Source organism: Mycteria americana, chromosome Z (assembly GCF_035582795.1).
Source record: "Mycteria americana isolate JAX WOST 10 ecotype Jacksonville Zoo and Gardens chromosome Z, USCA_MyAme_1.0, whole genome shotgun sequence".
Lineage (NCBI taxonomy): Eukaryota > Metazoa > Chordata > Aves > Ciconiiformes > Ciconiidae > Mycteria > Mycteria americana.
In genome coordinates, this window is record NC_134396.1 from 50,461,586 (window position 1) to 50,474,480 (window position 12,895).

The 12,895-nt window shown below is 42.0% G+C and overlaps 1 protein-coding gene across 5 annotated transcripts in view; it reads right to left on the reverse strand.

Moving 5' to 3' along the window:
* The window catches only part of CHD1 (chromodomain helicase DNA binding protein 1), a 56,933-nt gene extending 44,638 nt beyond the window's left edge, over positions 1–12,295 (reverse strand). For 2 of the 5 annotated variants that reach the window (XM_075526661.1, XM_075526658.1), the window contains exons 1-2: positions 11,921–12,295; positions 9,757–9,961 (exon numbers count right to left, since the gene is read on the reverse strand). In XM_075526661.1, the coding sequence (XP_075382776.1) occupies positions 9,757–9,809 (53 nt within the window). In that variant the 5' untranslated portion in view covers positions 9,810–9,961; positions 11,921–12,295. Of the gene's footprint in view, positions 1–9,756; positions 9,962–10,110; positions 10,144–10,285; positions 10,371–11,920 lie in introns of those variants that run through there. The other 3 variants (XM_075526660.1, XM_075526659.1, XM_075526662.1) reach the window with 3 other exon arrangements.
* Between the last annotated feature and the right edge of the window lie 600 nt (positions 12,296–12,895).

The window sequence follows — 12,895 nt, forward strand, 5'->3', positions numbered from 1 at the left end:
TTTTTTTAGTGAGTGCAAAAAGGGGTTTTTTTACATTAACAAAGTAAAATATTTTCAAATATTATTTAATCTTTATCTCATCCTTTTAAAATTTCCATTTCTTGCATATGTTTTATAATGTAGGTATTAGTACAGCAGTGCATGTACATAATTTATAAATGAATATACATACATTGGAGGTACATGCTCAAATATTTTTTATTGATAGGAGTGTGCAAACAAAAATTTTGGAGACCACTGCACTAAGGGATAAAAAAAATGTAATGGAAAGAAGCCTTCTTTTCTCCCTAACCTAGACACATTAAGCAAGCCTTGGCTATTAAAAATGAACATAAATCTGTAATCCCTTTCACAGGATTACCTATGACCCCCTTCTATACAAGCAGTAATTCAGATTAAATCCTAGTATGCTAGATGCTGATCCTAAGGGTACAGATAGAATTATTTAAGAAAAGGTACACACATTTACACATGCACATGCATTCAAGAAGAAAATTTACATCTGTCATCTCCTCATAGTAAAGGGGGAACTCAGGACAACAAACCTAAAAGTTTCCCTTTAACTGCTCCTACCTTTTCTCTGAGTTTCAGCAATTTTCACACAATTCGAGCAATGGTACAAGCAGTAATATAAAGCTATCGCACTTTGAAAACACTCTCAGTCCTCACCAACGCATCCACCTGTTGGTCAGGGTTCTACAGGAATAACTTTTTCCAACATTGTTATAGCTGCCCTCTCCAATACCCACTGTGGTGTCAGTACCATCTACAGAGAGTAGGGATTCAGCTTTTCAAAACAGCCTCTGTTTTCATGAACATTCTAAAGGGCTGATGAAGAAGTGGAACAAGCAAGTAGGAGTGAACAGGCAGTATTTCTTAAGACTGCTGTCCTGAAATTGAAGTATAAAACAGTGGAAATCAATACAGAATTTAGAAAAAACTAAATAGATATAAAATGAAAAAGGGTTTTTTGGTAGTTTTCAATTTTAGTATATACACATTCCACACTGCATCATGACATACTGCAAGTCATTTTTCCAAGTGCTTAAACTGCCATGTGGTGTAGTACCTTCTCCTCTTTCCCATGGAGCACGGCATTGCTGACATGACTAAGAAAAAGGGCAAAAGCATGCAGAACTCCTATTACACTGCAGTGTCTACCAGCATCACTGGAAATTTAGAGAGCTTGTTTGCCAGAGTTTTTAAAACGTAACTGGTTGAGTTTTTTAAGTTCATACGAAAAGACATACAGGATACAGAAGTTTCATACAGATTTCTAGTAGCTCAGATGACATTTTCTTGATCTGCTGAAATGGGTACCCTAACAGCCAGATATAACAAGGCAAAAACAATCATCATCAGCTTGAGAGAGGTCTACAAGCTTTTCAGAGCTTGAAGACAAGTAATCTCTTATTCTAACAACTTGTTTTAAGTTGTAAATAATCTAAGAAAAAACCATATTTTTCTACAAATACTCAGTGGAAGCTACCATTGCAAACCAAATTATAAATGAGAGCATTTCACACTGAACTAAAATCTTTTAAAATAGTTGCTGCATTCAAAAAAAGACAAGAAAACCCTGTCTGATACCAAGACAGTTTACTTGCATTAACGAAAAAGAACCAAAGTTCTGCAATAAAGATGTTAAAACATAAATTCAGGGAGATAATAACTGTGAGGTAGTCATAACACCCTTGGTCACTTTCTTTTCCACCTTTGCCTATGGGGTTCTGTAATCTTCCCCGCATTTTTTGAGGCATAGTCGATAAGCAATTCCTTCTCTAGCTAAAGAGCTCTAAGTATAATCTGATGTAGTCTAGCTAGGGTCCATAATTTGACTAACTTTTCTAGCAATGAGTAATGCCCATTAGTGCAAAGTAGCACCACTGACCTCCACAAAATTAATCACCTGAACTGGCACTACTAATTACTGAGATTCTGGTATCACATCTGTAGGGCTAGGATGCAAGGAACATTAAGTATTTCCTCAACCAAAGATTGGAATACTGTCACAATTACCTGTCACCTGCTGTCTAATGCTGTTACATAAATATTATCTCAGGAACAGCAATTCTGGTCCCCCGCTCTTCGGAGTTCCCCTTACAGAAAACAAAAGGCAAAGTGCTTTATTTCTTGCCACTTTTTCTGTACAGGCCAGGGTCATTGCCTTTGCTTAAGATGCTTTTACTGGAAACAGTTCAGCAAAAGGCAAAAGTGGACACCATACCCACCATGCTGTGGACACTTGAGATCAAGTAAGAGAGATGGGTTGGGTACAACTTAGCCAGCCTTTTGTCTGTGCATCTGTATCCTCTGTTCTCCTTCTTCCAAAAAATCCTGATTAAAACTGGAAAAGTAAGATAAAATCTCCACTATTTTCAGGCAGCTAGCATAAATTGGGATGTTCCTGTCTTTTCCCCCACCCTTTCTGAGCATAATCAAGATAGTGTCTCTGCAAGGACAATCCAGAGCTGGAGCCTACCTTCTTCGTTCAACTCTTCTGATAGAAAAGTCATACATACCTTAAACATAATCAGAGAAACAGTCAGCATACAAGACTTCATTCTCAGTTAACAATTCACCTGTGGTTGTCAAATTTACCCTATTCCACCATGTCACATTATGTCTTCCCTTTGCTCTGGTCTTGTACTGCTGATCTCTTCTAACCAACTCTATTTTGTGGTCTAACTTGCTTTTTTTCCTGCCTTCTTCACTGATGAATGGGTTTCCAAGAAACCAAATGCCAACAGAAATTATAAACATTATCAAGACTAGAATAGGAAATGTAGATGGAAACAACAGGGCAAAGCACGTTAAGCTACAGAGTCAAGGTGTTGTTAATATAATGTATACAGACATACAATATTTGCTAACATTTGAAGACAATTTCATAACTGTTGAAGACAATTTATGCTCTTTTAGGCACTTAACTCTACTATTCAAAATGGAATGTCTGCTTTTATAAGTACCTCTTCTAAGAATGTGTCACATAAGCCTTCTTCCCTTCTCCAGCTCCAAGGAAATTATACATACTGCTTATGGGGTGGGGGTGGGGAATCAGTAAAATGAAAACAGTGTTATGAGTTTAAAGGTGTTCCTGAATAAGAAACCTTACATTACATTCACTGTACTTGCTTCAACTGAAAAAAAAAAAACCACAGAACAAAACAAAACTAAACAAAGACGGCAATACACAAGATTGTACAAAATAGCGAAGCATCATAAGACTATGGAAATAGAAACAAACATAATGGATAAAGCAATAATGGTCATCTCTTCAGTACTGTTAGAGTGAGACTATTTCTCTACCATGCAAACAAACCACAGCAGTGATGACAAAGTTAGCTGTCAATAATAAGCTGCAGTAGCAGGCATGCAACAGTATATACTAAAAGTAAGTAGCATGTTCTCAGGATGAGATTTCTACAATAAAAAGTATAGTTTCATGCGTGTTGACAAACTGAGGTGAAGCCTATAAAGAGCACCTTCCAGGATATGTAGTCAAGAAACCTCTCTCACCCCTAGCCCTTGAGTTGCATTTGTACAGCATCACATGTCAAATCTGTTTTGGTATGGAAGTTGACACACTGAAGTTACTTGTCTGTTCTTTTCTATAAACATTGTCTCCAGATACTCCCTACATATTCCAGAGGAATTTATGCCTGAATGCAGTATTTATTTACAAACTACTTTGCAAGAAAAGCAGCATAGCTTAATGAAAGTACCAAAGGAGATAATTTTTTATATTTGTTTCTCCCTGTTAATTTTTCACACACACACACCCCCAATAAATACCTATGCAATGAAACTGGAGAGTGGTTTGGGGAGATGACAGGCTTAAAGAGACAGATCACAAGCAAGTATCCCGTCACAGAGTCATTAGTTCTTTTCAACAGTCTTAAGTTTAGCTTCACCAGCTTACCCCTTAAAACAAGATGCCCCTGACAGGATCACACAATGAAGAACAAAGTCTGCTAATTTATACAAGTCACAAGGAAGAGAAATCCTAAAATGGAAAGCTACACAAGTCACATTGTAAAAGAACTGATTGAGCATTTAGACTCCTGGGTAAGGTCTAGGTCAATAATGGATTCAAGAGCAGATAATTTATCACCACTGATTCCAAGTGCATTCATTTGGTTAAGCTATCTTAAGAATCTTCTGTTTTAAGAACAGCAGAAAAGAGCACCAATTTGAGCAAAATAAAGTTCAACACACCGAAAAAAAAAAAAATTACTTTCTGCAGGGTCTTTGAAAAGCATCTGAGATTACAGTGGACTGTTTGGTTTTTTGGTTCGGGGTTTTTTTTTTTTTTGCTTTTAAAATAAACCAGAATTTGAAGGAAGGCAAGCATTTGAATATGAAGAGCTCATTCAAAATGTGCAGAAGTAACAGACACTAAATGCCAAACTCTTAAAATTGCAAGTTCACAAATTTCTGTAGGCAAATGCTATGTAAGTGGTTTTTAGTTTTATTTTTAAAGAAATTTTAACTGTTTAATTTTATTTAGAAGCATAAGGAAGATTTATCTTATTTATCACCGCCAGTAAAAAGCAGAAGGAACAAAGACTATAAAGTTCAGGCTACCAAGTGTTATTTCCTGTCCTCTGCTATTACAAAGCAGGAACTCAATTGAATTTTCCTGATAGGGGCTAACAAATCAGTGATGCATTATACTTCCAGTCCTCAAGACTATTATCTGCTGCCACTACTATAAACTTTTCCCAAAGCAAAGGTATCAAAACTACACTGATCATCTTCCAACTTTCATGACCCTATGAACCACAATACAAGTCTTTATTTGAGAGCCACAAGTCGCACATCTTAAGAGCACAAAGTTGTTCCAGGAATCCTTCACGAGCAGGAGGTATCAGTGGTTCCCCAGGGGCCTACTACTCTGCTGTGCAATGTGACACGTGCAATGTGCAATCCTTCAACATGCAGCTGGTTCCAGGGGCAACACAATAATGTCTTTACCAGAAGCTCCTTGTAGATCACCAGCAAAAAAGTATTAAATGGAATTTAATAAAAAAAACCAACCCACTTGAAGGGCCACATCTGGATAAATCCAGTGTATACACTGCCTGTATCTCAAAACTTCACTCTGTCTTGAGGAATGTGAAAAGCTTGCATCAGCTAAAATTTTGAAACTCTTAGAATGGTGGAATTGAATCTAGAATATGTGGAACAAGTATTTGCCAGCCAGTTAGGTTAGACAAAGACTGAGACCTGGATAACTCAGCAGGAGTCACAAAGCCAAACTAGGGACCTTATGCACAATGAAAGCTGTATCATGAATTTACAATTTCTTCTTTTAGTTGGAAACTTTTCTAGACAAAAACCCCTTGGGTTTTGATACATATTCTATCTGAACTCTTCCAAAAAGAAGTTAAAAGATGCTTTTAACTTGGATCAGGACACCTTATCATGCTTTAATATGCTTAATTCTGTAAGAGATCATTCCTGACAAAATAGCAACTTACTAACCAAAGAGCTTGCTTTATCCACTAGCCATCCATAGTAAGTTCTACCAACTGTTTCCTTTACCATTCAGGCCCTTTTGTTGATCTGAGAATTCCTGTGCACTAACGTGTAAGTATGTATCTACATATGTATAGTTTTATGTTTATCCTCGCTCTTGCTACGTACACACATTTTATTATCTATTAAACTTCTATGAAAAAGAAGCCAGCGCACGGGAGTAATTCTGCAAATATGCTTGGGGAATCTCTGTTTTAACTCCCACTTAGATTTCTTGAAAGCGAGAACCCAAAGACGTGGCTTTCAATTCATCTTTTTTACCTCCTACTGAAGGTATGAGTTTATATAGTAAATTGAAGCTGCTGTCAAAGTCTTTAGTCTTTACTTAACTATCTTTTGTGGTCCACAGACTATTCAATCCACAAAGCAAATTAAACCCACTGAAATTACTATCTTCTATTAACATCAGCTTTCAAGTGTGTAAAGAATGGTAAAAGTCTTTGGTGTAAGCAGCTGCTTTCTCTTACTGCAAAAATGGGAATACAATACATTCCAGCCAGCTACTTTCCACTGAGCACATTCCTTTTTACCTAGAGAAGGAATGTCTGCTCAAGTCCTTGTTCTGAAGGAAACATAGGAAGAGCAAAGAGATGGGAAATCAGATTGTTACTCAATTAGCACCAATGTTTCACTTCTGCAGTCCCTGTTCTACATGGAGCTTTTCTTGCAGTTCAGGTACAACTGCCCTTCCTTGCTGATTAAGCTTTCTTATTACTATCTAACTAGACTGCATTTACTCATATTCAAGTTTGCAACAGAATGCTTTCAAGAACACTACACAAAGATGCTTTGCTGAAGAGTCAGCTTCTCAGAGTATTGCTATGAAGTTTTTGTGTCTCCAACTCATTTGCTGTCCAGATGAACATTATCTGTGATATTTTACCTTGAGCTACTTTAAAATATTCCAGAGTAGTGATTCAAGTAAACAAGAAGCTGGAGAGTAGACTCCACTGTAATTATTACACAGAAATCAGAACATCAAGCAACAAGATTAGGTAATAGTGTTTATGCTAGTCTACAATTTCCATCATGCTTGGTTCTAGTACTGATTTAGCTTCAGAAGTTGCTGAAACGTGCAAGGATAGTCCAAACAGTGCAGCCAGTTATTCAACCATGAAAATACAAAGAGATGCACTTTTCCACCTGTAGCAAAACAGAACTTCAGTCTCAACACCCGCAGCAAGGGAAAGTTTTCTGCTCATCTACCAGACAAATATATTTAATGGACACAATGCTGGAAAGGAGTGCAGGAGCATGGCAAATTGGCCATTTCTTTCACACACTTCAGAAATAATTCACCTTCACAGCCAGTCACAGGGAGTAAAGGACAGCTACAACTCCTTATCACAATGCCGACCAGTGCATGAAATTGAAGGTTTATGATCAGTCCCTTCTCCAGCCCTCCCACTGCTGAGAATACTACAGGCTTTCCACAACTTTTGCAAGTCACAGTGTTTCTGTAAAACAATACAATGCAGTATCCATGAGCCCCGTGTACTTTTGTAAACCCAAACCTGATCCACTCCTTCTCAACTTTCTAAAGTAATGATGGTGGCTCCCCTACAGCAGACAATATTTAATTGTTATCAAGACTGTCACTCCAGAATGACTGCCATGTAAGTTTACACCAGACATCAAAGGGAAGTGAATGGCTCTATGGCATTTGTAAAGTGTTAAATTTGTAAAGTGACACAAATTTTCAAAGATCTGTTGTAGTTATCACCAATGCCACTGCTTAGATTATCACTGTATTTGCCTTCGTCTCTTCTTCTTTTCTACCAGTTCTTGAGAGTTTGATCTTCTTTGCAATTTAATTCCAGCAGCAATTCTCAACTGCTTTCTTCACTTGTTCCACTTCCCTCCCTACCATTCTGAATGGAACGGGTCCACTAGAAGCTTACTAAACATATTTTGTTACTTATATCTACCTCCATTCTGTAGAATTCACACTTCCAGATTTGAAGGCTAAATACAGCAACACTTCCCAAGTTAGTTAGCTACCTGTCTGCAGTTGCAGCTTGCTAAGGCAACTCCCTCCCAAGCAAAAACCATCTAGAGTTCTGGAAACTTACAAAGAAGAAAAAAAAAAAAGACGACTAAATAACAGCGGCAAGTCATATAAATATATTCCCTAAGTGTCACACTCCTTTTGCAATAATTATTTTAATAATGGAACTAGGCTAGACAGAAAAGGGTTCCATCATTTAAAACAGAAAGCTTTCAGCTTTCATTTACAAAAATAGTTTCCTGATAATGCATGGCAAACATGAAAATAAGCTTTCCAAGACCTGCCTGTGAATTAGGCTATGAGATTAATGATTGACACAAGCCTAGGAAAAAAGTTTTTAGCATTTTAGAACTTTTTAAAAGTTTAAGATGTGCTCAGTAGGACATGTAAGACGAAGAATAAAGTCTCGCTTCACAGGCAAGTATCTAGTTTTGAGTACAATGCATTCTCCTGATACTTACTGTTAATGAAGTTGCTGGGAACTTTATGATGTTTAGCTGGTTTAGTCTTATAAATTCCTACGCTTTTAAATAACTTTGATATGCTGGTATTTATGGGCAGCCACAGTTCGATACAAAGTAGCTTTCCCACATAATCTTTAGCAAGGTGGCTTGTTTCAAGTAGTGAGAAAATTCACACACAAAATCATCAGGCTTCTCCCTGGTAAATTCATGTTTGTTGGAGGTCTTGTAGTTCAGAAGACTAGCCTTGCTCACGCCATTTTATTTGTTCAGGCTTCTCTTCTCACCTGACAAGCCTTGTTTTGGTTTGGGGTTTTTTTTGTTGCGTTTGTTTGTTTTAAAGTAACCCAGAATATTTTGCCCCTTACTAGAAGAAACTCCAAATTTGTTTGCTAACTGGAACAGTATCAAATTTATTGGAAGCAGTAATCTTCAAAAACAATTATGTATTAGAGCTTACAAATTATTCACAAGATTGAAAGTTTACTGTCTTTCTAGAACATTCTTTTGTATAACAGGAAGCTTGACAAAAATACACAAAAGTTATTAAAGTTTCTTTAGTTTTACTGTTCATAGATTTCCTTGTGATATGCACCTAAAGTCACCTAAACACTTCTCTCTTCCCCTTCTTCCCACTCCCATCATACACTGCACTACGTGCAAGCTTAATGGCCAGCATGTGCTTACTGATCAGCCCGCAATTATTTTCTTCTTGCATTTCTTCACTTGAGGCAGTAATTTAAATCTCTCTCTACCCAATCGGAAGCTTCCATAAAGTCCACTGTGTGTATGACCCTCTGACTGACAGAATCAGCTAACTGGTTCAACAGGCTGTGATCAGAAAGGGGGGCTACGAGACAGATGGGTAGACTTAACAGTACGATCACAATCACCTCTTAGAAGAGAAGAGAAGTCAAAAACCACTTTTTATTTGCAAGTTTACTTTGACTTCTTAAACCTTCACCATTCATTGTATTTCCAGTTTTAGAAATCTAAACTTTCTAGCACAGGAAGGACTTTTTGAACTTAGCATTGTTCTAGAAAGAGAACTTAATTCCACCCCTACGAATCTGCTGTCATCCTGCGTGGATGCAGGGAAGTTCTAATCAGGCTCTTGCAAACACATGAACACTCTGCACATGCTAGAAGACTAGCTAGAAAACATTAGTGGACTGATTTTGGTTTTTTAATTAAAAAAAAGCTGGAAAACTGTACTTTCACTTCAGAAAACAAATACAAAGTTAACATTTTCAGTTATACTGCTCTGACAGCTCTAAAGAGGGAAGAATCATGAAGAGTACTCTGTATCAAAAACCAAAATGAACAGTTCACTGCTCCACCTTTAGAGATAGTCTACTTAGATGTTTATACAACACATATGCATATGTGCCTTGCACTTTATAGACAGTAGCTTTGACGTTCTGATCCAATGTTTCAGCTTTTGTCACTTCAGACATTTTTTTTTCCCCCTCAGAAGAGTAATAGTACTCTGTTGGATGCTTACACAGTTTTAATAATATTTAAGCTTTATTATGTAAGGCATATTCAAGATCATTACAATTCTTAGCTGAAGCGATGTGAATGTAACAAGCAGATTAAGCACCTGTAAGAAAGCATGTCCAGTCCTCCTATGGTCTGCTTGCTAACCAGGAAGCTTGGCCACCAAGTTCAAATACAAACCAGTTTTAGTAAACAAGATATAGCAGAATACATAGCCAAGAATAACTAAAATGCGCAAGTGCTTACCTGGACTCTCCACTACTGTTTCTTATGCTTTCTTCATCACTGTGCCCATTCATTGTAAATATTAAGAAGTTTAAAAGATAAATAAAAGTCCACTCAGGTTACAACGTGGATATCAAGAATCCACTTCTTGGTATTGTGTATGTTTTCCAGGTGATGTGTTTGCTCTAGTGTTCTCTGTGGTTATTCAAGATTTCTCCCAAAATACCTAAAATAGTAAAGGAGAATGTTGACACAATCTGAAAGTATGTTTGCAACTAAAAATATACAAAAAATAACTTGGTTTTTCACTAACAGAGAGGTGGCATCATGTTTGACGTCATGTTTTTAACTGAAAAATAGCTTTTAGTGCGTTACCTGTTCATGGTTGATCATTTTATCACCATTTTCCTGTCAAAAAAAAAAATTAAAATCTTTCCTGATGTCTGTGAAAACTAGAAAAAAATATTCAAGAGAAGAACAGGTCTTTTTATTAGTTATTAAAAAAAATGAAAGAACTAAATGAAATACACAAACGCATGAAAGGAAAGACCTGTCTAGCTTTTTGCTCAACTGCAGTTGGGTCCCAACATACAGGCCATTATGCTTCTTCATGCAACTTTTCATTGATGGTGCTCTAAAGATGGCAATTTCTGCTGAACCACTAGCTGCAGAATAGGAAATGTTACGGAAATTATATTATCTTTAGCACTGTAGGGTGAGAAGACAGCTTATTGCATGTCTGCACTATACTTTGTGGCTTAACTTTTGCCATAGTACTGACTTCACCATAAAGCAGATCTAAATTTTAAAGAAGGACCGCCTACCTGAACACATAGGTAAAAACCATAGATATTAATGTTCTGCTAAGATCTGCTTAGTAAAATGTATTTCATGTGCAAAACACAATGGAAGCATTTCCAGATACACACATAATGCTTACATCCAGTTGTGGGTAGAGGCAGGAAAATAAAGATTGTCCCGTTTAAAACAACTGTTTCAACTAAATCAAACCAGCAAGATCCCACAGATGGAATGATCATTATTTCACATACAAGAGCATCTTAAATCAGATCACTGCAGTGTCCGATGCAGCTAGAGAAAGTTTAGGCTCACGATAAATGGACTGCAAGTATAAACTCACTGATAATCAGATAAAGAGCAGCGCCTCTCACAGATTTAGTGGTGTGAAAGCGATTAGGGGCTCGCCTGCTGGCTGCCTGCCCCGAGGTGCTCTCCTATAATATGGAACAGCCCAACCCACTGAACATCGCGGGGGGGGGGGCGGAAGGCTCCCTCCAGAGTGGGAAATGCCCTGCTCTCAGGCACCATCTCAGACACCCTGGCCACTCCGGCCAGCAAACAAAGGCGATGAGAGAGGGGAAAGTGACAGGAAGGAGTCCTGCAATCCTGGAGGGGCCGCGAAGCGAGGTCGGGATCCCCGCGAAGGCGAGCCAGGCGGCTCCCCGCGGCCCGGCCGCTGCTGCCCAGCGAGGCCGCGCTCTGCGCCGCCCAGCAGCAGGCTCCCCGCCGCCTGCCCTCCCGCGCGGACAAACACTCCCTCGCCTCCGGGCCCGGCATTCTCTAGACCCCGGGAAACACCTTGAACAGCAGCTAAACTTGCTCCCTGCTGCGCGCTTCCTGCTCTGCGGCGATCCTCCCCCGAGCCCCGGCCGTCCGCACCGCGCTCCCGCGGCCTCCCACGGCCGCTCTCCCTCTGCCCGCCCCCAGGGCGCTCCCGCGGGAGCCCAGGCCAGGGCTGCCTCCCACCCCCGAAGACGGCCCTCCGCTAGCGGCGCGGCCTGCACAGGCGCCGCTCCCAGCCAAGGCTCCCTGGTAGCGTCTCCAAGACCGCCGCTGTCCTCCATGCTCGCTTCCCCCGGCGCCCCCCATGGCCAAAGGAAAGCCGCGGCCGCTCTCCTCCCGGGCGGCTCCACACTGGCTCCCCCCGCAGGAGCCAGCCAGAGCGGCTCAACCCCGCCGCCCGCCTCGGCCCTCGCAGCTCCCTCCCTCCGCGGAAAATAGTGAGAGGGCCCAAGAACCCAGAGGGGACATCCAGGCCCCTCTGGCCGACAGCAGGCCCCGGTTCCCATCTCCTCACCACCGCCCGCTTCCCCCTTCCATCTTCGGAAGTCGCACAACTCCCAGCCGGCGAAAGGGAGAGGAGCCATGGCGGGCCTCTGCCTACCTGCGTGCGCTCGGCCCGGCCTTCCTAGGGCCGCCCCGGACTGCGCTACGCCCCACGGGGAGGATCGTACCGCAGCCCAGGGTCGGGGGCTGCTCCCGCGGCCGCGGCGGGGCCTGGGCCGCCGCTCTTCCCGCTGGCCGCCGGCTCCTCGCAGCCCCGCACGGTGGATTCGCCCGCCACCCTCGCCGGCTCGAACAATGGGGCCCCGAACCGGGCAGGGAGGGGCGCAGGGAGAACCAGAGTGGGCGCTGCGCCGCTCTGCTCCGCCACCGCTTCTTAAGTCCTCCCGACCGCCGCCATCACGCTGCCGCTCCGCTCAGCCTCCCCCTCCCTCGGTCGGATGGAAACCCCGGGCGTGATGTCAGCCCTGCGCCCTGGGACCGAGCGGCAGGAGGAGGAGGAGCCACGGCCGGGAGCGTCGGGCAGCGCCGCAGGGCCGCTCAGAGGGGGCTGGCGGAGGCAGGATGGGCCTCTAGCTGCGCCAGGAGCTGGCGGCAGCGCCCGCCCTCCCTGCCCGTCGCACGGAAGGGCGCGGGGGCTGGCGCGGCTGCAGCTCCCATCCCCGCGTGAAGGCGCAGGGCGTGGCATGGTCCGGAGGGGCGCCATGACCCGAGCGGCGCGGCCGGAATGCCGGCACGCGCCGCCCGTTACCGTTCTGCGCAGCATGGATTCTGTGTTTGCTCTGGGGTTTTCGGTGTAAAATCACAGCCCGGCGACAAGCACGACCGCATTTCGTAGTCTAATTACGCAGTTGGAAGTGGTACCGGGGAGTATTTAGGAAAGCTTGACGTGCTGCTGCTGGGAGGACGCTTACCTCCGTGAGGACTATCCTCTGGCTGGGGGCTGGTTTTCCTCCTTCCATTCCAGAACCTAACGCCCGCTCTTTTCAAAGCGATTAACGTGAGCCCTTTGTTTAACATGTCTCACGGTCGTTATCGGGAGAAAAAAACCCCAAAACGCAAGCAAAACGTTATC